Source organism: Pelophylax lessonae (genome assembly GCF_965119305.1).
Source record: "Pelophylax lessonae genome assembly, chromosome: 13".
Taxonomy (NCBI): Eukaryota; Metazoa; Chordata; class Amphibia; order Anura; family Ranidae; genus Pelophylax; species Pelophylax lessonae.
This window is the reverse complement of record NC_138780.1, coordinates 67,189,674-67,213,777: the sequence shown is the minus strand read 5'-3', so window position 1 is coordinate 67,213,777 and position 24,104 is coordinate 67,189,674. Positions and strand designations below refer to the sequence as shown.

The 24,104-nt window shown below is 45.9% G+C and overlaps 1 protein-coding gene across 1 annotated transcript in view; it reads left to right on the top strand.

The window, feature by feature from the left end:
- Positions 1-24,104, top strand: part of ZFYVE19 (zinc finger FYVE-type containing 19) — a 74,261-nt gene that overhangs the window by 9,179 nt on the left and 40,978 nt on the right. The window contains exon 3 of the mRNA XM_082275192.1: positions 13,659-13,715. Coding sequence (XP_082131318.1) covers positions 13,659-13,715 — 57 coding nt within the window. The remainder of the gene's footprint in view (positions 1-13,658; positions 13,716-24,104) is intronic.

Below are 24,104 nucleotides of genomic sequence, written 5' to 3'. Positions count from 1 at the left end.
TCCTGTATTCCAAGAGCAGACTAAATCCCTCCATCTTGTGGATTCACCTCAGTGTAAGAGTGCATACATACTGTGCGTACATACTGGGCATACATACTGGGCATACATACTGGGCATACATACTGGGCATACATACTGGGAAGTGTGTGTACAGGAAAACACAATGCGTGGATAACAGTCAGACACCAGGACTGGTGGGACAACTGGGATATCATTAAGGAGTTGAGCTGGATCTACTACCCTGCATGGAAAGAAAACTACTGTACAATGAGCGGAAGGTGTACGTGAATACCCAGAACTGATGTTTGAATTTTCCTCCCCTTGTTCTGATGAAGCTGGATCTGTGAAAACGTATTGAATGGAACCCCTGGATTAATTGATACATGTTGTAGACAAACGCTGTAACTGTGTGGAAAATTCACTGCAATATGGCAACCTGAAAGTTGGAATTTCCTGCTTGTGTTATTGGCTGACTGGTTTTCCCAGAAGTCTGCAACTAAAAAAGTTTGTATTTTGGACATCCTCTACAACAAAAAAAAATAATTTTTGATGAGATTAATCACTTCTAAAGGGATGAAGACATTGCGTCTTACCTTATTAGAGTAATGCTAGTGCATAAGCTGATCAAATCGTTCCCAATCAGAATCGGAATCCACAGGACATAGGAGAACAAATTGCTTTTTTTTTTTTTACAGCAGAAACAGATTTGTCACTTGATGTGACCCACTGATCCTGTGTTATAAAAGTGGGGCATTGATCCAGAGTGAGAGAGGTCAGGAGGGGGGCCCGCGTGGTAAAGAAGAGAGACCCTGAGCTGAGACTTTCCTCAAGAGACCTGGGGCCCAGTTTCCATAAGGGAAGAGTCAGAGAACAGCACCCGTGAGGGGCAAAGAATGTCGCTGTGGACTCGGCACAAGCTGCTGGAGTAGGCCACTGATGGGATGGAATGATTGAGAGAGCCTGGAGCGATTCCGATCATTGTTTTCCATGCTGAATCGGCAGTGGATGAGACCCATTCACCTGCTTTGAAGTAATAGGTCTGTACTCTCTGGTAAGAGTACATGCTTGTATGTGGTGGCAGCGAATTCACAAGGTGGAGGGATTTTGTCTGCTCTTGGAATGCGGGATTATCACCTATCCTCACAATCTTGGAACTTTCAGTTTGTGTTAATAAATTGACACTGGGTCTCGCTGTTTGAATAAGCGGTGCAGCTCTAATTTGATTTCATTATACCACAAGCGCAGTATTTTCTTTATCGTACATCATGGGGCACAGAGCAGCCATAATAATTACTATCTGGTTATACACCGCCTATAGGTGGACACTGGCAACCGAAAAGACAGTAAGTCCCCCTCTGTATAACCCCTCCCATACAGGAAGTATGTCAGTTTTTTCGCCAGTGTCTTAGAGGTGATGGTCATGATTGAAGAAGCTCTCCATATACAAGAAGAAGAAAAAAGATTATGCTACAGTCCAGGTTAAGATCTCTGGATCCAAGGGGATTGGCAATCAGATTCATCTGAAAGTTGAAGACTAAAAGGATGATACCTGAGCCTGGGTAAAGGAAAATTAGGTATTGCCTGTAATGCGATCCTCTTGGGCGCTGGACCCTGGGATCCGGAACCTTGGTAAGACTAACTCCAAAGATGTTGCGGCAGGGTGCCCTACGGGTCCAAGGGAGTGGCCCCAATAATTAGGGGGACCCGATCCTTGAAGGTCGACAAGTGACACAACCCGCCGTGATGGGTGAAGATTGGATTCTAGTTATTGGCAGAATCCTGCAGGGGAAGTGGTAAGTTCACTTTAATTATGATGCACTATTATCTTCTAATTTAACAGATACTGGGTGCCATGTTTTATGTCTCCACTAGAGGCAGTATGTGTATTCAGCTGTCGCCTGCCTACCTTGGATGTCTTACATTTTTCTGCTCTCAACCCCCCTGATACTTGGCGGCAGCGGGACTTTGTACTTCCCGCCCGTGCATCCGCTTACCCTCCTTGGCTCAGTTTCATAGAGCACCTTAGGTAGCCATCCCTGCTGCGGGAGATTGTGCGCGCAAGTTCAGCATATTTACATGCACGTGGAGCCAGGAGGGTGCGTGTCTCTGACGCATTGACGTGCACGTGACATGCGGACGTGCACATAACACACCGCACATGCGCAGTAAGGGGCGGAGACGGCACGGCATTTGAGGAGTGTTCCCGGGGGGGGGGGGGGGGGGTGAGCTTCTGTCAGAAACTGGATGGGATACAGAGAAGCTGCAGCTTGGTGCGTGAGTCACTGTGGGTGGATGTTTACAGGCACTGACAGGTTCTGTTACTTTCGGATAACTGTGCTGTGTGTGATACGCTGTTACAGCTTAGCACAAGCTTTGAGTACACTAAAGTACCTCAAGTTTTCTTGTCTGGAGCAATGTCCTCCCTGGAAAGGAGTGGGGGGGCACAGCGGGAAGGGGCACAAGTGTGCTGCCGTCAGGATTGGAAGATCCTAGTCATGCATCCTCTGTGTTAACCTCCCCTAAGAGGCCAGAGGCGACTAGCCAATCTGAGCCATTACGGTTGTCAGGCATAGTAGCCACTTCTAGTGCTTCTGTCTCAGCCTAAGTCAATAAGGACAATTTGGCATCAGCTTTAGCCGGCCTTGAGGGAAAGATTGCTGGCATGATTGCTTCAGTGTCAAGAAACAAAAAAGGGCGCACCGACCTAGCGCATTATCCTCAATAGAAGGCTTTATTGAAGTAACATTAAAAGATGGCTACTCACAGACGTAGATAAAGTAAGTCATATCAAGCTCAATTGCTCAAACGTCCGAGCGTAGTCCATACAATCTTTCATAACTGATGAGATGACGGCTGACGCGTTTCGAGGCCCAGCCTCTTCCTCAGAGCCCTGGGAGGAGGAAGAGGCTGGGCCTCGAAACGCGTCAGCCGTCATCTCATCAGTTATGAAAGATTGTATGGACTACGCCCGGACGTTTGAGCAATTGAGCTTGATATGACTTACTTTATCTACGTCTGTGAGTAGCCATCTTTTAATGTTACTTCAATAAAGCCTTCTATTGAGGATAATGCGCTAGGTCGGTGCTCCCTTTTTTGTTTCTTTGCTTTCAGTATCGGTGGACTACCCCAGTCCGTTATGGGCAGCAAGACCTAAGCCATCTAAGAAGCCAGTTGCGAGTCCCGTGAGTGTGGTCGAGGGGCTTGGATACCAAGCGCAGGAGGAGGGTGGTCACACCTTATTGTTTTTTGTTGCTTCAGTGTCACAAGGAGGAAGGAAACGTGATAGATCCCCCTTACCTGAGCCCCCCGTTTTAGTTCAGGATTGGGCAGAGGATGTGAAAGAAGTTGCTGTAAATGGCTTAGAAGGCCAAACAGAGGATTCCACTTCTGGGGAGTCGGGGTCTGAGTAGCTATTCTCAGCCTCTCAATTCCAGAGATTTTTAATTCAGTCTCTCACTGAAATGGTCCGGTCTGGATATAAATTGCCTCCCTTAGAGATTTTTGAAGTCTTTTTCCTAATTAGGCTTGTTACGCCCGCCTCAAAATTCTCAGGCTTTCCCCTTACATCCTCTCTTTTAGAGCAAATAGTATATGCTGATCATCCCGATTAGGAATTTTATTCCTCCCAAAAGGTTTTCTTTGTTGTATCCTATGGAGGAAAAGTTCACAAGAAAATGGAGTATGTCTACAGTGGATGCTGCGATTTCTTATGTAAACATAAATTTAACCTGTCTTGTAGCCAGTGGCGGCTGGTGCTCAAAATTTTTGGGGGGGGCGCAAAAAGAAAAATGTAATAGGTATTGCTTCGCGTCAAAAAACGCAGTAAAAAATTGCGTGACTTTGAAGTCATGGTACAGGCATGGCACAGGTGATGGTATAGGCATGGCACAGGTGATGGTACAGGCATGGCACAGGTGATGGTACAGGCATGGCACAGGTGATGGTACAGGAGATGGTATAGGCATGGCACAGATATGGTATAGGCATGTCACAGGTCATGGTACAGGAGATGGTATATGCCCCCTTTCAATGCAGTGACCAGTGTACATGCCCCCTTCAATGCAGAGTTCAGCGTGCGTGCCCCCTTCAATGCAATGAACATTGTGCTGTGCCCCCTTCAATGCAATGAACACTGTGATATGCCCCCTTCAATGCAATAAACACTGTGCTGTGCCCCCACAATGCAGAGTTCAGCGTGCATGCCCCCTTCAATGCAACTGTGCTGTGCCCCCTTCAATGCAATGAACAATGTGCTGTGCCCCCTTCAATGCAATGAACACTGTGCTATGCCCCCTTCAATGCAATAAACACTGTGCTGTGCCCCCTTCAATGCAATAAACACTGTTCTGTGCCCCCTTCAATGCAATGAACACTGTGCTATGCCCCCTTCAATGCAATGAACACTGTGCTGTGCCCCAACAATGCAGAGTTCAGTGTGCATGCCCCCTTCAATGCAATAAACACTGTGCTGTGCCCCCTTCAATGCAATAAACACTGTGCTGTGCCCCCTTCAATGCAATGAACACTGTGCTGTGCCCCCTTCAATGCAATAAACACTGTGCTGTGCCCCCTCCAATGCAATAAACACTGTGCTGTGCCCCCTTCAATGCAATGAACACTGTGCTGTGCCCCCTTCAATGCAATAAACACTGTTCTGTGCCCCCTTCAATGCAATAAACACTGTGCTGTGCCCCCTTCAATGCAATAAACACTGTGCTGTGCCCCCTTCAATGCAATAAACACTGTGCTGTGCCCCCTTCAATGCAATAAACACTGTTCTGTGCCCCCTTCAATGCAATAAACACTGTGCTGTGCCCCCTTCAATGCAATAAACACTGTGCTGTGCCCCCTTCAATGCAATAAACACTGTGCTGTGCCCCCTTCAATGCAATGAACACTGTGCTGTGCCCCCACAATGCAATGAACACTGTGCTGTGCCCCCTTCAATGCAATGAACACTGTGCTGTGCCCCCTTCAATGCAATAAACGCTGTGCTGTGCCCCCTTCAATGCAATAAACACTGTGCTGTGCCCCCTTCAATGCAATGAACTCTGTGCTGTGCCCAACAATGCAGAGTTCAGCGTGCATGCCCCCTTCAATGCAATGAACACTGTGCTGTGCCCCCGGAATGCAGAGTTCAGCGTGCATGCCCCCTTCAATGCAACTGTGCTGTGCCCCCTTCAATGCAATAAACACTGTGCAGAGTTCAGCGTGCATGCCCCCTTCAATGCAACTGTTCCGTGACCCCATCAATGCAGAGTTCAGCGTGCGTGCCCCCTTCAATGCAACTGTTCCGTGCCCCCATCAATGCAGAGTTCAGCGTGCGAGCCCCTTTCAATGCAGAGCGCCACAGCATTGTCCCCAATCACTGCAGAGCGCCACAGCATTGTCCCCAATCACTGCAGAGCGCCACAGCATTGTCCCCAATGATTGCAGAGTGCGCCACAGCATTGTACCCCAATGATTGCAGAGCGCCACAGCATTGTACCCCAATCACTGCAGAGTGCCCCAGCATTGTACCCCAATGATTGCAGAGCGCCACAGCATTGTCCCCCAATGATTGCAGAGCGCCACAGCATTGTCCCCCAATGATTGCAGAGCGCCACAGCATTGTCCCCCAATGATTGCAGAGCGCCACAGCATTGTCCCCCAATGATTGCAGAGCGCCACAGCATTGTCCCCCAATGATTGCAGAGTGCCCACAGCATTGTCCCCCAATGATTGCAGAGTGCCCACAGCATTGTCCCCCAATGATTGCAGAGTGCCCACAGCATTGTCCCCCAATGATTGCAGAGTGCCCACAGCATTGTCCCCCAATGATTGCAGAGTGCCCACAGCATTGTCCCCCAATGATTGCAGAGTGCCCACAGCATTGTCCCCCAATGATTGCAGAGTGCCCACAGCATTGTCCCCCAATGATTGCAGAGTGCCCACAGCATTGTCCCCCAATGATTGCAGAGTGCCCACAGCATTGTCCCCCAATGATTGCAGAGTGCCCACAGCATTGTCCCCCAATGATTGCAGAGTGCCCACAGCATTGTCCCCCAATGATTGCAGAGTGCCCACAGCATTGTACCCCAATGATTGCAGAGTGCCCACAGCATTGTACCCCAATGATTGCAGAGTGCCCACAGCATTGTACCCCAATGATTGCAGAGTGCCCACAGCATTGTACCCCAATGATTGCAGAGTGCCCACAGCATTGTACCGCAATGATTGCAGAGTGGCCACAGCATTGTACCCCAATGATTGTAGAGTGGCCACAGCATTGTCCCCCAATGATTGCAGAGCGCCACAGCATTGTCCCCCAATGATTGCAGAGCGCCACAGCATTGTCCCCCAATGATTGCAGAGTGCCAACAGCATTGTCCCCCAATGATTGCAGAGCGCCACAGCATTGTCCCCCAATGATTGCAGAGCGCCACAGCATTGTCCCCCAATGATTGCAGAGCGCCACAGCATTGTCCCCCAATGATTGCAGAGCGCCACAGCATTGTCCCCCAATGATTGCAGAGCGCCACAGCATTGTCCCCCAATGATTGCAGAGCGCCACAGCATTGTCCCCCAATGATTGCAGAGCGCCCCAGCATTGTCCCCCAATGATTGCAGAGCGCCACAGCATTGTCCCCCAATGATTGCAGAGTGCCCACAGCATTGTCCCCCAATGATTGCAGAGTGCCCACAGCATTGTCCCCCAATGATTGCAGAGTGCCCACAGCATTGTCCCCCAATGATTGCAGAGTGCCCACAGCATTGTCCCCCAATGATTGCAGAGTGCCCACAGCATTGTCCCCCAATGATTGCAGAGTGCCCACAGCATTGTCCCCCAATGATTGCAGAGTGCCCACAGCATTGTCCCCCAATGATTGCAGAGTGCCCACAGCATTGTCCCCCAATGATTGCAGAGTGCCCACAGCATTGTCCCCCAATGATTGCAGAGTGCCCACAGCATTGTCCCCCAATGATTGCAGAGTGCCCACAGCATTGTACCCCAATGATTGCAGAGTGCCCACAGCATTGTACCCCAATGATTGCAGAGTGCCACAGCATTGTACCCCAATGATTGCAGAGTGCCACAGCATTGTACCCCAATGATTGCAGAGTGCCACAGCATTGTACCCCAATGATTGCAGAGTGCCCACAGCATTGTACCGCAATGATTGCAGAGTGGCCACAGCATTGTCCCCCAATGATTGCAGAGCGCCACAGCATTGTCCCCCAATGATTGCAGAGCGCCACAGCATTGTCCCCCAATGATTGCAGAGCGCCACAGCATTGTCCCCCAATGATTGCAGAGCGCCACAGCATTGTCCCCCAATGATTGCAGAGTGCCAACAGCATTGTCCCCCAATGATTGCAGAGTGCCAACAGCATTGTCCCCCAATGATTGCAGAGCGCCACAGCATTGTCCCCCAATGATTGCAGAGCGCCACAGCATTGTCCCCCAATGATTGCAGAGCGCCAAAGCATTGTCCCCCAATGATTGCAGAGCGCCACAGCATTGTCCCCCAATGATTGCAGAGCGCCACAGCATTGTCCCCCAATGATTGCAGAGCGCCACAGCATTGTCCCCCAATGATTGCAGAGCGCCACAGCATTGTCCCCCAATGATTGCAGAGCGCCACAGCATTGTCCCCCAATGATTGCAGAGCGCCACAGCATTGTCCCCCAATGATTGCAGAGTGCCAGCATTGTCCCCCAATGATTGCAGAGTGCCAGCATTGTCCCCCAATGATTGCAGAGTGCCCACAGCATTGTACCCCAATCGATGCAGAGACCAGCGTGCGTGCTCCCTTCAAACTTACCTGGCGGCGGCGCGGCTCAGCTTCTTCCTCCTCTTCTGCGGCGGGTCCTTCTCCCTTGTCTCGGCGGCGGGAACCGGCGGGCGGCCTCTCCTCTTCTCTGAGCGGCGGTGACGGTGAGTGACTGACGCACGCACCGGCACCGCCCCCATTGCGACGTCAGCAATATCCTGGATGATGATTGGTCCAGGCTGTAGACTGGACCAATCACAGCCAGGATATCAGAAAGTGGGGGTGTCCAATCGCAAAGACTTGCGCCCAGGTTACCCCCCAGAAGGCAGCCAATTGGCGCCTCTTCTGGGACGTAACAGCCCCCCCCCCCCAGCCACCAGTTCCTTCAGGTGAGGCCGGCGAACCCAATTTTTTTTTTTGTACAACTTTATTTGTTCGTTTTTTGTTTTTTTTTAGGGGTGGGGGGGTGGCGCCCTGGCGCCCCCTATGCACGGGCCGCCACTGCTTGTAGCTAATGCCCAGGTTTTTAAAGATGCGGCTGATAAGAAATCGGAATCCTCACTAAAAACTTCCTTAGCTATTGCAGGCTCTGCGATACAACCGGCAATGGCGGCTATAGGAGTTTGTCAATCTTTGAAAGATCTTATTAAACGGGTGTCTAGGAGTGTTCCTTCTCAGGGAAAGTCTACTGAAGATTTAGCAGATTTACCTTGGGCTTTGTGTTGTGCAGTAGATGCTCTTAAGGACTCTATACAGCAAGTGTCAGTTTGCTCTTCTGTCAGGTTCATATGCTCAGAATCCCATGGATAAAGAGTTGGTCTGCAGAATTACCGTGTAAACAATTGCTAGCTGGCTTTCCCTTTCATGGGGAGCGCCTATTTGGTGACGATCTGGACAAATGTATCCAAAAGATTTTGGGGGGGAAGAGTGCGCTTCTACCAGTTAAGAGGAGAAGTAAACATCCTTCTTTTAAGGTATCTAACACTCAGATTCCTGGTACTTCTAATCCCAGGCAGTTTCGACAGTCACAGCCATCTGGATCTGGAGCCAAGGCTTCAGGTCAAGGGCAGAAAAAACCCTGGGCCCAGAGGCCTAAAATGCCTAGCTCTAAATCTACCTTGTGAAGGAACACCCCCCACTCAGTCGGGTGGGGGCAAGGCTGCTGCAGTTCTCGGAAGCCTGGGTGGAAATTATTTAGGACACCTTGGTTATTTCCACAGTCTCGCAGGGGTACAAACTAGCATTTTTAGTGTTTCCTCATCCTCAGTTTGTAAGTTGAAACATGCCTGCAGATCCTCTAAAAAGAAGATCCTTCTTTCTGGCTCTGGACCATCTGAGGTCTCAAGCTGTGATTACAGAAGTTCTGGACGATGAGAAATGTAGGGGTTTTTACTCAAACCTTTTCGTAGTCCCCAAGCCAAACGGAAATGTGAGACCTAGTCTGGATCTCAAAGCCCTGAACCAGTTCTTAAACATTCGCACATTCCGAATGGAGTCAATTCGCTCAGTCATGTCCTTTCTGCAAGTAGGAGAATTTCTAGTATCTATAGACATTAAGAATGCATACCTTCACGTGCCAATTTTTCAGACCAATCAAAGGATTTTGCTCTGTGTGGTGAAAGATCGTAATTTTTAGTTCCTGGCCTTGCCTTCCACGAGTGTTCACAAAAAGCCTAGCTCCCGTATTGGCTATTTTTAAAGTCTCAAGGGATAGCAGTGGTAGGAAACCTGGGCGATCTATTACTTATAGATCAGTCGGCTTCTACTCTCAGCCAGAATGTGTTCCGGGCATTTCAGTTCTTACAACGTCTGGGTTGGATTCTGAATTTGGCAAAGTCTGCATTGCAGCTGGTTCAGAGTCTAGAGTATCTGGGTTTACTTGTGAACACCGTACAGGCAAAGGTGTTTTTTGCCGCCAAGAAAGGTCGTAGCCCTAAAGGATCTGGTTCGGAGCGTAAGAGTGAAAAAGTATCCTTCTGTACTTCTTTAAATGAGGTTGCTAGGGAAGATGGTGTCCTCGTTCAAAGCATTTCCTTATGCCCAATTCCATGCCAGACCTTTGCAGAACAACATTCTGTCAGCTTGGAGCAAAAAGATCCAGGCCCTAGATTGTCGCAAATCTGTAGTACCGAGGGTACGTCAGAGTCTAGGTTGGTGGTTGGTAGGCAGAAATTTGGAGAGCGGGAAATTCTTTCTTCCAGTAGTCTGGAAAGTGTAGACTACAGATGCCAGTCTCTCCGGCTGCGGAGCAGTTCCGGAGGAAGCCAATATCCAAGGGACCAATGGTTTTGGTTAGAAAGGACCTTCCCTATCAATATCCTGTAAACCTGAGCGGTTTGTCGGGGCGGTAAGGTACTGGACTCCCAGACATCGGGGTTGCCCCGTCAGGTTACAATCCAACACTGCCACGGCTGTGGCCTATATCAACCATCGGGGGGAACCAAGAGTCAGTCAGCCCAGAAGAAGGTGGGTCACATTCTATCCTGCTGTGCGGAAAAGTTTGTTCCATGCCTATTGGCAGTTTTCATTCCAGGAATAGAGAGCTGGCAGGCAGACTTTGAATTGCAAGCAGCCGTTTCCATGGGAATGGTCCTTACATTCTTTGCATTCATTTGTCAATGCTGGTGGGGTTGCGGACATAAATCTGTTGACATACAGGTTCAACAACAAGTTGGACAAATTTGTGTCCAGGACCAGGGATCCGTTCGCGGTCAGACTGGATGCTTTGGTGACTCCCTGGGAGCAGTTCTCCCTGTTCTATGCCTTTTCCCCTGGTCCAATAATCCTCATGGCTCCAGCTTGGCCCAGAAGGATTTGGTATGCGCAAATTCTAAGGTTGGAAGTTGGAAGGCCATGGGTTCTCCCACTGTGTCCGGGCCTGCTCTCTCAGGGTCCAATATTCCACCCTGCTTTACAATCTAAATTTTGACAGTTTGGCTATTGAAGCCTGGATTTTGGTCCTGCAGTCTCTGCAAGTCTTACATTTCTTGATATGAGGCCAGGAAGTGGCATCCCCGTAAATATATCATCTGGAGAATTCTGGCCTTCTTGCAAGTAGGGGTAGATATGAAGCTAGCCTTATGCACTATTAAAGGTCAAATTTAAGCCTTGTCAGTCTTTTTTCAAAGACCGATTGCTTCGTATTCCTTGGTCTGAGCCTTTATGCAAGGTGTGCTATGTATGCTTTGGCCAGTTGGGCCACCGTTGTGTCCTTGGGATTTAAATTTTGTCCTGGTGGTTCTACAGAAACAGCCCTTTGACCCATTCGGCATATTCCTCTGGTTCTTTTGACCAGAAAGTTAGTCTTTTTGGTTGCAGTAACTTTAGCTAGAAAAGTATCGGGGTTAGCGGCTCTTTCTTCTAAGGAGCCATTTTTGATCTTCCATCAAGATAGGGTGATTCTACGTCCACACCCATGGTTTTTGCCCAAGGTGATGTCCTCTTATCATTTGAATCAGGACATTAAACTGCCTTCCTTCTTTCCAAATCCTCAACCAGCAGAGGAAAAGTTGTTACATTCTCTCAATGTAGTACGTGCATTTAAGGTTTATTTGAAGATGTCAGCTCAAATTCGGATGACCGACCTTTTGTTTGTGCTGCCAGAAAGGCAGAGGAAAGGGTTCCGCATCTAGGTGTACAATTTCTCAGTGGATTCACCAGGTCATTATCCAGACGTATGGTTTAAAGGGGAAGGTTCCACCTTTTCCGGTAAAGGCACACTGTACCATAAGAGTAGGTGCTTCTTGGGCAGTTGGCCATCAAGCTTCTATGGATTTGCTGGGCCGCTACTTGGTTTTCAGTACATACGTTCACTAGATTCTATCAGGTGGTTGTTAGGACCCGGGAGGATTCTGCATTTGACCGCAGTGTCTCATGTAGATCTTTTCGCACTGATTGTGTTTTTTTCAGATTTTGTGTCCCCCCCCCCTCCCCTGAAGTGCATTGTTTTGTGATGTCCCAGATAGTAATTATTATGGCTGCTCTGTGTCCTGTGATGTATGATAAAGAAAACTGGATTTTTCCTACAGCTTACCTGTAAAATCCTTTTCTTGGTGTACATCATGGGACACAAAGGTCCCTCCCCTCTTTTCTGGGATGTTTATTGCTTGCTACAAAACTGAGGTACTTCCTGTATGGGAGTGGTTATATAGAGTGGGACTTCCTGTCTTTTTGGTTGCCAGTGTCAGTTCTCCTATAGGCGGCGTATAACGAAATAGTAATTATTATGGCTGCTCTGTGTCCCGTGATGTACTCCAAGAAAAGGATTTTACGGGTAAGCTGTAGGAAAAATCCAATTTCTCTGTTAAATGAATTTGACATGTCATGGGACTTGGGGTTTTTCCCATGTCGTAGCAGTGTGAACTGAGTCTAAAGCAGTATTAAACCCAAAAGCCAACATTTATTTTATTGCAACTTACCAATTCTTAGATGTGATGGCTGCATTAGTTCTCTTTTTAAGGCTTGCTTTCTTCTATTTTCATCTAGTGATCCAGCCGGTAAGCGTGTCGTTTTTTAAAATAAGCTCTCTTGCAGCTACAGGGATAAGACAAACTGTTTAACACCTGCAGGGGTGCTTATAATGACCAGCTTTTTTTTTTTTTTTATATAAAACCTTTATCCCAAAAGGAAAAGCACTGTTTGCTGTAACTGCTTCTAAAGCATTTGCTGAATTTTTGGCTTCCATTTGCTAGTGTATTTAAGTTTTCTAGTATATCTAACACTCCACTCAGATTAACAATGCTGCTGTCCAAATTTATCCCCTGTGCTTATTTATCCAGAATGGGGTCACTAATACAGGAGGTGTGTTACTGGCCAGATCACCAGGGGAAAAAAACAAATGCAGCCACCACATCTAAGGATTGGTAAGCTGCAACATATTACATTTTTGGTTTTGGGTTTACTGATCAACACTGTAAACAGTACCTTTTAATCAAATTGATGACTAATCATAGTGATCACATGGTACCCAGCCCCTTGGATCCTCTTGATACAGTATCTCAGTGTTCCGAGTTGTCTAATGTCTAAAAGTTATTATCGGGCAAATCTGCTGCCCAACAGCTATTTATACAGTGCCATTTATGAATAGCACTGGGTAAAACTAGGGCCACTGATCTACTGTTTACAGACATACCTTGGTAGAAATGGGGTTGGTATATAAAAAATGCCAGCCCCAATTACATATACAGAATAAATGACAGAACTTGCAATTTGAGAGAAAAGGCAGAACTTGCATAAAAATCCTGTACACGTCGGGGAGGTGTAGGTGAATCTGTCACAACACCGATAGAACAGAACCGTTGCAAGCATCTCTCCAGCCAAGTGGTGAAGTTTTACAGGTCGAGATAATGGTCTCAGAAGTTGGGAGACTAATCGAAACCTATTTCAGAAGAATGTAAAGATGAATTTTGTTGCAGAATCGTCCAAAAGATGTGACATTACACGTGCAACACAATTATTTGCTTCAACATGAAAGAGGCCTTATTCACCATTCATTGTTTTGGCAGTATTTCTTTATGAATTGGTTACAGCAATAACCCCATACAGCAGTGTTGGAAATATGAACTGCTTGAATTTTTTGCTTGCGTCAGTATGAACAATTAAAATGTCACAGGGTTTTGGCTAAGGGTTTCTGACTACAACCACACCGCCAGAAATGCATCGCAAATGCGTTATTGGACCCCCCTCTGTGTTGTCAGCCCACAATGAAAAGTTAGGAGCAGAGTGCATTTCAGCCTGTATTTTTCTGTACTTGCACAGTCTTTAATGGGATAAAACACAGGAAATGTACATCATGTATGACAAAGATATGCTACAAATATAATTTTTATTTTTTTGCCTTGATGTACGCTTTAAAGGCAAATATCAATTAATATTTCAGCTTCTCTTATTCTGCTCTTATTTCAGTGGAAAGGATCAAAGAAACAGTTGTTCCAAATGGTCTCCACCAGAGAATTATAAGAAGTAAGTATTGTTTCACGCACTTTATTTGACTTTAACGCCAACAGCTGTAATTCAAATTTCAACTATATGTAAACCCCCTTAATTTTGGAGTAATTGTATGGCCCATTTTGTACATTCAAGTTGAGAAGATATTATTTACCAAGCACAGTGTACTTGCCTATGATACATTTTTAAAAGGTGTTGCACTTTGTGTGTGCGAGCTGCCATTATACAGGATAGGTAAACATTATAGGAGAGACTCCCAGATCAGCCATAACATTATGCTGACCCATCTAATATTAATTAAGTCCCCTTTTTGCCACCAAAACAGCCCTGAACCATCGAGGCATGGACGTCACGAGACTTCTGAAGGTATGGTGTGGTATCTGGCACCAAGCTGTCGGTAGCAGATCTTTTAAGTCTTGTACGTTGTGAGATGGGGTCTCCATGAATTGGACTTGTTTTTTTCAGCACATCCCACAGATGCCCAAATGGATTGAGATCTAGAGGATTTGAAGGCCAAGTCAGTACCTTAAACTCGTAGTTGTGTTCCTCAAACCATTCTTGAACCATTTTTGCAGTGTGGCAAGGTACATTATCCAGGTGAAAGAGCTCACTGCCATCCGGGAATACTGTTTCCATGAAGGTGTGTACTTGGTCAGCAACATTGTTTAGGTAGGGGGTACGTGTCAAGCTATAGCTACATGAATGGCAGGATCCAATGTTTTCTAGCAGATCTTTGCCCACAGCATCACATTACCTCTGCCCAGCTTGCCTCCTTTCCATACTGCATCCTGGTGCCATTTCTTCCCCAGGTAAGCGATGCACACATACCCGGCCATCCACATGATGTAAACGGAAACATGATTCATCATTGTGGGCCACCTTCTCCCACTGCTCCGTGGTCAATTTCTGATGCTCACTTGTCCGTTGTACGCATTTTTGGCTGTGGACACGGGGCACCTTGACCAGTCTGTGGCTAAGCAGCCCCAAACACAGCAAACTGCAATGCCCATTTTTTCTTTCAACATATTTTTATTAAGGTTTTTTGTAAACATACAATACATATCAAAGTTTTACAGCAATGTTTATCAAAAAGAGAGTTACATAGTATTGACAGAATTGGCGAGAAGAAATCTTCTAGGTTACAGTGACAATAATTAGTGAGCCATCCTCTAGGAGGTCACAAGTCGAACTTAGGACAATGCAAAACAGCATAATAACAGTTGTATTGGGATGTATCATGTATTGCTGGTAAGTACCACGTTACTTATTAACTTTTGTTCACTATCATCCCTCGGTTATATGTGCTGTGCTGAGAGGTGCTTGGACTATGTGTCTCCTCAACGAACACCCCGACGGGAACTAACTGTGTCCGGAGAGGGAGGCAATACATGGCCACCTCTGTGGAGTTAAAGTCAGACGAGGGGTGCATAACCTTTGCTTTGAGTGTTATAATTTTTTGTGGGGTATCTTAACTGTACCTTTCTAAGGAGTAATGATGTAAATGTAAGTGAATAGGAGGTGTATGGATGGGTAACGAATTGTAGAAGTTTTTCCGAGTCTGGTACCCAGTTTGGAGCAGGTTAGGTAACATGATACTGATTTAATTCTTAAATGTATAAGAATAAAGAAAATATAGGTGTAAGAAAAGGGTTGTATGGGATATGCAGGGTGGGAGGAGAGTTGAAAAGGGGGGGATCTCCCCTCTTCTCCGTCAAATGCTGGAATTTAGGGGGTATGCTGGGTTAAGTCATAAGTGTGTTGTACCCATCTGTTGTGGTAAAGTGTTGCCAGGTAGCCCAAATTAAGTTGAGTTTCTGGGGAGTTTCTCTGGCTTGGTGGATGAGTTCTTCCATTTCGGCGATTCTTTTAAGCCTGTTGAGCCATTCTTTTATAGATAGAGGGTCAGGTGATCGCCAGTGACAGGGGATACATAGCTTAGCCGCTTCACCATATGCATGGCTAAGGATCTGAAATATGTTTATCTTGGTGCTGTTGGGTTGTGTAGGAGGAGTTGAGCTGGTGAGTAGTCTAGGATGTAGGTTGTGATTTGTTGAATGAGGCGGTGTACCTCTTACCAGAACGGTTGAATTTTGTGGCAGGACCACCAGATGTGTAAGATAGATCCTGTGTGATCATCACATCTCCAACATTTAGGAGGTGTTGAGGGAAAGATTCTATGAAGTTTCAGAGGGGTCCTGTACCATCTTGTTAACAGTTTAAAATTATTTTCTTGTGTTGAGACGTTAATTGATCCCTTGTGAGCGATTGTATATATCTGTTCCCATTCAGCATCTGTGAGGTTGACATTTAGATCTTGTTCCCATTTCTGTTTTAATTTGCTAGATGTAGAGGCTGTGTCTTGGAATAACATAGTATATATGTTATCAGGTGCCTTTGGGGTTCTTGTTTGGCGCATAATGCTTCGAAGGGAGTGTGGGGGCGTGAGTAGCTAGGTGTGGTATTTGGAGTGTTCGGGAAGTGCCTGATTTTGTAGGTATGACCAGAAGGGGAAGGTAGTAGCTAGTGTACGTGAGCGGAGGGCTGAAAGGGTGATGAATTCCCTGTTTTCAAAGAAATGTTCAGCCTTAATGCTCTGATCAGGCCCTAATGTCTGCGAGGAAAGCCTGTCAATCCGGGGGTAAAGTTGGGATTGTGTCCGATGGGTGTGAAAGGGCCCGGGGATGATGATACCTGAAATTTGTGGCTGTTTGTTTTGAAAGTATGTACAATGTTTGCTATAAAGGGTGGGTTCCAATTGAAATCTGCATGTTGGTTGTGTTTGTCCAAGGGAGTTTGTTCAGAGGGGTTTGGGTGTTAAGCTGTTCTAGTTGGACCCAGTCTTTTGTTTTGGAGTGAATGCTACAGTCTACTCTTCTAGCCAGATTGCATGCATAGTAGTATTTGAGAATGTCTGGGAGTCCAATTCTGCCTTTCATTCTAGGATATTTAAGTGTATCATATCGTATTCTTGGTTTCAATTTCCCCCAAATGAATTCTGAGCAAGTCCTCCTGTAGGAAGTAAAGAAACTAGGCGGAAGTTTGATAGGGAGGGTTAGCATTAGGTATAAAAATCTTGGGCAGGGTGTTCATCTTAATGATTGCTGCTCTACCAAACCATGAAAAGATGCCGTTGACCACGATTTTAGGTCTTATGGATGGTTTGAAGAATGGCAAGAAGTTTTTGGCCTATATGTCCGAGAGAGAAGCTGGGAGTTGGATGCCTAGGTATGATAGGGAGTCCTTTTTCCTAGAAAATGGGAAGTTGTCCTGACAAAGTTTCAGTATGCTTTGAGAGAGAGATACATTAAGGGCATGAGATTTTGAAAAATTGCTTTTGAGGTTTGTTAGCTTTTCAAATACCTCAAAGTCCTTGAGGAGATTCGGGAGAGTGGTGAGAGGTTTGGAAAGGAATAAAAAAATATCGTCCGCATAACCTGCGAGTTTAAATTCGTGTTTTGAGATTTGGATTCCTGATATGTCAGGGTTATTTCTTAGCCGTCTGAGTAGGGGTTCAAGAGTAAGTCCGAAAATTAGGGGGATAAGGGGCATTGTTGTCTCGTTCCATTAGATACCAGAAAGGCTTCTGAAAGGTGGCCGTTGACCCTCACTCTGGCTGTAGAGGATGAGTATAGTGCAGAAATAAAGTTGCACATTTGTGCTCTCCGAATCCAATGGCCATACGTCTTTCAGCCATGTAGTCCCAAGCCACTCTATCGAAAGCCTTCTCTGCATCAAGGGAAAGGAAGAAATCTGGTTTGTTGTTGGAGGTGAGCCAGTGATGGATATAAATAACTTTGATAGTATTGTCCCTTGCTTCCCTGCCAGGGACAAATCCCACCTGGTCCAAAGAGATAAGTTGGGGAAGCAGGGCCTGAAGACGATTCGCTAGGATCTTCGAAAAGAGCTTTAGATCTACATTGAGTAAAGATATAGGTCTGTAGTTTGTGACCAAAGAGGAGTCTCTCCCCCGTTTTGGGATAACCGTTATATGTGCTGATAATAGATCCTGGGGGAGGGAGCCAGGCTGATTTGTTAAGGAGCTAAATCCTTTTAGGAAGTGAGGAGTTAAAGTATGTGAGAACGTCTTATAATAGCTTGCTGACAGACCATGGGGCCTGGACTTTTGCCCGGTTTCGTGTGTTTGAGAGCTTCAGTAAGTTATTTTTCATTAATGGGGCATTCTAAAGCTTCGGCATCTGTCTCCGAGATTGGTCGTGGGTTGTATTTTTGAAGGAATTCTCAAATTCTTTGGATTCTAGTTGCTGCTTTGTAAGTCTGAAGAGGGTAGGTTGTAGAGTTTGGAATAAAATTGTACAAATTGATTAGCTATCTCTTGGTTCGAGACCAGTTTTTTGCCCGAGGGATCATTTAAAGAGTGGATGGTGGCTGCGGCTTTTTTGGTTTGAAGTGATTTTGCTAAGAGTTTCCCAGATTTATTTGCAAATTCATAAAATAGTTTTTGGGAAAGGATGCATTTTCTCATTATTTTTATCCTCAGTTCATCTAGTAGGTTAGTCCTGGCTTGGATTAGGTCTGCGAGGGTTTGTGACGCTTGGGATTGTTTGTGGACTCTCTCGAAGTTAAGAATGTGTGCGGTCAGTAAATCAATACGCGCTTGGCTCATTTTTTTTGCGCTTGGTGGCCAGGGATATCGGTGAGCCACACATATATGTGCTTCTGAGCACAGTAAAGAGGAAATCTCTAGAAGGTCATTCTCGGTGAAGTATTGTTTTAGACGTAGTTGAATATCTCAGCTGTTATAGACGGGTCCGTAAGGAGAGAGGCATCCAGTCTCCAAAAGGGTGTGGGTCATCAAGGTGGGAATTTTTATGGTCAGAGTTATGGGGTGGTGGTCCGAAATGAACGTTGGGTCAATTGAAGTCTTAAGGATCATTGGAAGGTCTGGTTGGGTTAGGAAGAAGTAGTCAATTCTAGAGTAACGCTGGTGGGGGATAGAGAAGAATGTAAAGTCATGAGTGTTTGCGTTTAGTGTACGCCATGTGTCATGGAGCAATAGCTCTTTTAAGTTGTTTTTGATTGCACGTAAGGTTTTGAAAGGTATGGAGGATGTTTTATTGGATGTATCATGAAGTGGGATCAGGGCTACATTAAATTTTCCCCTAAGATCAGAACTCCTTTGAATTCTGCTAACACTTGAGAGATTTTGAGAAAAAAGGAAACATGATGGTGGTTTGGTGCATAAATGTTAGCTAATAATGATTTCCATGAATTGTGCCCTTAATAAGAAGGTATCTGCCTTCCCCATCTTTGAGGGTTTCAGTGAATTGTAGAGGGCAGTTTTTGGCTACTAAAATCGAGACTCCTTTCGATTTCGATAGAGGGCGTGTATCGCTGCGGGGTAGTGGTGATTAGAGAGTTACGATGCCCATTTTTTCTGCTTTCAACTTCAGGGACAACATGAGGAGGGGGTTTATTAAAACTGGAGAGTACAAAATCTGGTGCATCATATTGTCGGTGAGTTGTTTACAGCAACAGAATTGGATGTATAATGATGGCAAGTGTAGCAGACTTTGTCAGCCTATCACAATTCAGTCTACTGTAACTAAATAACAGAAACTAATAACTATATTTTCAGTGTTATTGCAAATTGCACATAGCATTTGCACTTTACACTACCTTATTAAACAGGTAAAGGTGAAGTTAGCTTTTCAATTCCCTATTAATGTTCTAATACATGATATATTTTTTAGCTTACTATATGATGAATATTTTTATTATTGTATCTATGGTATTCCAAGGATTACTAATTTTGAGCAGATCTTTTAGGCCTCATGCACACAGGTGCAAACTTTGCATCTTTCAGTATCCGGAAGTAAAGATGGTACACATGCATTCAAGTGGTACTTGCATATAAGAACATATGCCCCTAACAAAGAAAGTCCTAATTTGAGGCATACCACCCTGTGCTCGAGTGCCACTAGGTGCTTGAACAGCCAAAGCATGTTTCAGCCTGTCATTGATTTTGACTGGCTGCTGATAGCAGTCTTTACACAAAAACCTCTGCCTATCAGATGTAGAAATACACCTGTTTTTTATGCTGCACATGTGGATGCCTTAGAATTTTTTTCTGTTAGTTTATGTAATAAATCTAAAAATAGAAACCTTGGTTAATTAAACTACCGTGGGTGCAACAGCACAGTGCAGAGGAAAAAACGGATCAATAGATATCAAAAGCTGTTCGGCTTCTACTGAATTTGGATATTTTAGTTCTTTTTTTATGATGCTGTTAATGCAATTCCACAATTCTAAGGTACTGCAGCAGCTTTATATTTATTACAGTATCTCACAAAAGTGAGTAAACCCCTCACATTTTTGTAAATATTTTATTATATCTTTTTATATGACAATACTGAAGAAATGACACTTTGCTACAATGTAAAGTAGTGAGTGTACAGTTTGTATAACAGTGTAAATTTGCTGTACCCTCAAAATAACTCAACACAGCCCTAATTGTCTAAACCGCTGGCAACAAAAGTGAGTACACCCCTAAGTGAATATGTCCAAATTGGGCCCAATTAGCCATTTTTCCTCCCCGGTGTCATGTGACTCGTTAGTGTTTCAAGGTCTCAGGTGTGAATGGGGAGCAGGTGTGTTAAATTTGGTGTTATCGCTCTCAATCTCTCGTACTGGTCACTGGAAGCTCAACATGGCACCTCATGGCAAAGAACTCTCTGAGGATCTGAAAAAAAGAATTGTTGCTCTTCATAAAGATGGCCTAGGCCAGTGATGGCGAACCTTTGCACCCCAGATGTTTTGGAACTATATTTCCCATAATGCTCATGCACTCTGCAATGTAGTTGAGCATCATGGGAAATGTAGTTCCAAAACATCTGGAGTGCCAAGGTTCGCCATCACTGGCCTAGGCTATAAGAAGATTGCCAAGATCCTGAAACTAAGCTGCAGCAAGGTGGCCAAGACCATACAGCGGATTAACAGGACAGGTTCCACTCAGAACAGGCCTCGCCATGGTCAACCAAAGGAGTTGAGTGCATGTGCTCAGGGTCATATCCAGAGGTTGTCTTTGGGAAATAGACGTATGAGTGCTGCCATCATTGCTGCAGAGGTTGAAGGTGTGGGGGGTCAGCCTGTCAGTGCTCAGACCATACGGCGCAGACTGCATCAAATTGGTCTGCATGGCTGTCATCTCAGAAGGAAGCCTCTTCTAAAGAGGATGCACAAGAAAGACCGCAAACAGTTTGCTGAAGACAAGCAGACTTTAAGGACATGGATTACTGGAGCCATGTCCTGTGGTCTGATGTGACCAAGATAAACTTATTTGGTTCAGATGGTGTCAAGCGTGTGTGGTGGTAACAAGGTGAGGAGTACAAAGACAAGTGTGTCTTGCCTACAGTCAAGCACGGTGGTGGGAGTGTCATGGTCTGGGGCTGCATGAGTGCTGCTGACACTGGGGAGCTACAGTTCATTAAGGGAATCATGAATGCCAACATGTACGGTGACATACTGAAGCAGAGCATCATTCCCCCTCCCTTCAGAGTCTGGGCCGCAGGGCAGTATTCCAACATGATAACGACACTAAGCACACCTCCAAGACGACCACTGCCTTGCTAAAGAAGCTTAGGGGTAAAGGTGATGGACTGCCCAAGCATTTCTCCAGACCTAAACCCTATTAAGCATTTGACGGGCATCCTCAAACAGAAGGTGGAGGAGCACAAGGTCTCTAACATCCACCAGCTTCATGATGTCGTCAGGGAGGAACGGAAGAGAACTCCAGTGGCAACCTGTGAAGCTCTGGTGAACTCCATGACCAAGAGGGTTAAGGCAGTGGTGAAAAATGATAGTGGCCACACAAAATATTGACACTTTGGGCCCAATTTGGACATTTTTACTTAGGAGTATACTCACTTTTGTTGCCAGTGGTTTAGACATTGAGTGCTGGTTCACATTTATGCGATCACAGAGATCGCATGTGATTCGGAACGCACTGCTCCTAAAATTATATGCAATGATTTTGGAGGGGATGATAAGGGACCACATACAAGACTTTAGTAATGAAAATGGTATTATAAGTAGAAATCAGCATGGATTCATGAAAAATCGTTCGTGCCAAACCAATCTGTTAACCTTCTACGATGAAGTGAGCTGCCACCTAGATAAAGGTAAGCCTGTGGATGTGGTGTATCTGGACTTCGCAAAGGCCTTTGACACCGTTCCTCACAAACGCTTACTGTACAAACTAAGGAAGGTAGGTATGGATCATAAGGTGAGTACCTGGATAGAGACCTGGCTCCAGGGGAGAGTACAGAGGGTGGTGATTAATGGGGAGTACTCGGATTGGGCGGGTGTGGAAAGTGGGGTCCCCCAGGGTTCTGTCCTGGGACCAATCCTGTTTAATTTATTCATAAATGATCTAGAGGAGGGGATATCTAGTACAATCTCAGTATTTGCAGATGATACTAAATTAGGCATGCCAATATCTTCTATGCAGGATGTGGAAATCTTGCAAGCAGACCTGAACAAAATAACGGGGTGGGCAACCACATGGCAGATGAGGTTTAATGTAGAAAAATGTAAAGTAATGCACTTGGGTGCCAGAAACCAGAAATCAAGCTATTCACTAGGGGGTGAACCTCTGGGTGAGTCTAGGATGGAAAAGGACTTGGGGGTACTGGTAGACAACAGGCTTGGCAGTGGCATGCAATGCCAAGCCGCCGCAAGCAAAGCCAACAGAATACTGGGATGTATAAAAAAGGGGATTCACTCCAGAAATAAAGAGATTATTCTCCCGCTCTACAAGACTCTGGTCCGGCCACATCTGGAGTATGCTGTCCAGTTCTGGGCACCGGTCCGCAGGAAGGATGTGCTGGAACTGGAGAAAGTCCAGAGGAGGGCAACAAAAATAATTAGGGGAATGGAGGACATCGGCTATGAGGAAAGACTACAAGCACTGAACCTATTCTCTCTGGAGAAGAGACGATTGAGGGGGGATATGATATCAATGTACAAATACTGTACTGGCGACCCTAGCATAAGGAACAAACTATTCAGAGAAAGGGAATACAATAAGACACGTGGCCACTCACTAAAACTTGAGGAAAGGCGGTTTAACCTTAAAGTGCGTAAGGGGTTCTTCACTGTAAGAGCGGTAAGGATGTGGAATTCTCTTCCACAAGCAGTCGTATCAGCGGGGAGCATAGATAGTTTCAAAAAACTATTAGATGTACACCTTAAAGACCACAACATACAGGGGTACACAATGTACGGTTAAAAGCAAACACACACACGCATCATGGGTTGAACTGGATGGACTTGTGTCTTTTTTCAACCTCACTAACTATGATGTCTGTGCGGTGCAAATTCAGCCATACAGATTGTATGGCTGAATTCGCACCGCAATCGCACCTAACTCGCACAGGACCCTTTTTTGGCAGAATCGGATCGCATGGTGGTTCACACTAGGGCGATCCGATTCTGTGCGAACTTTCAGATTGCACTGTGATATGCGATCTGATCTGGGGGTGTCGTTCACTTTTAATTGACACCCCCAGCGTATTGCATATGGCAGTGTGAACTGCCAGGGGTGCGGATGCGATGCGGGAACACGCTGTATATTCGCAGCGTTCCCGCATAGCAGAAATGTGAACCGGCACTAATGGCTGTGTGTTGGGTTATTTTGAGGGGACAGCAAATTTACAGTTATACAAGCTGGAGACTCACTACTTTACATTGTAGCAAAGTGTCATTTCTCTATCGCTCATTGACAGACGTAGTCCTCGGTGATACAGCACCTTCGGGTTATGTTGCCTCCACAGGAGTAGGACTAGACAGGAAATAAAATGCTCTGGCCACACCCTAGGGGCAGTCCCAGAGGGTATATCCTCTCTCTCTCTGCCTCAGCAAATCAGTTTTTTTCTGTCTAGTCAGGAGTAAGGACCTAGATACCTTGCTGGGATCTTCGGTCCTGGCAGGATTTTTTTCTTAGAAAAGAATTTTTTAAGACAGCTTTTTTTCTCCAGTGTTCCTGTGAGATCTTCAAGCAAGAAAGCTGAACTGGGCGACGGGCTGGATGTTGAGATCCAGTGGTCACCCCAGTTCAGCCTACGAGCGCGTGCAGGCCCTAGCTCCGCGCTGGGTCGACCGCGACATAGTCCCACTGGACGGGGACTGACCCTGCGAGTTAAACGTCTCGCTGAAACGCCAAAGACCATGAGTCACGGCGCCCGTATTGGTCGACAGCCCTCCCACCCCGGTGGAGAGGGGTACTGTCAGGAGTTGGCGCCCGCCTGGTTCCGGTATGGTGAGTAGTATGTTCCCCCTTTCCCCCTGACGGGTCTTGTGGTGAACGCGGGCCCCTCTCTGTAATGGTAAGGATGGGTTCCCCTCTATCCTATAACATGTCACAGATCCCCCTAATTGAGTGTGATT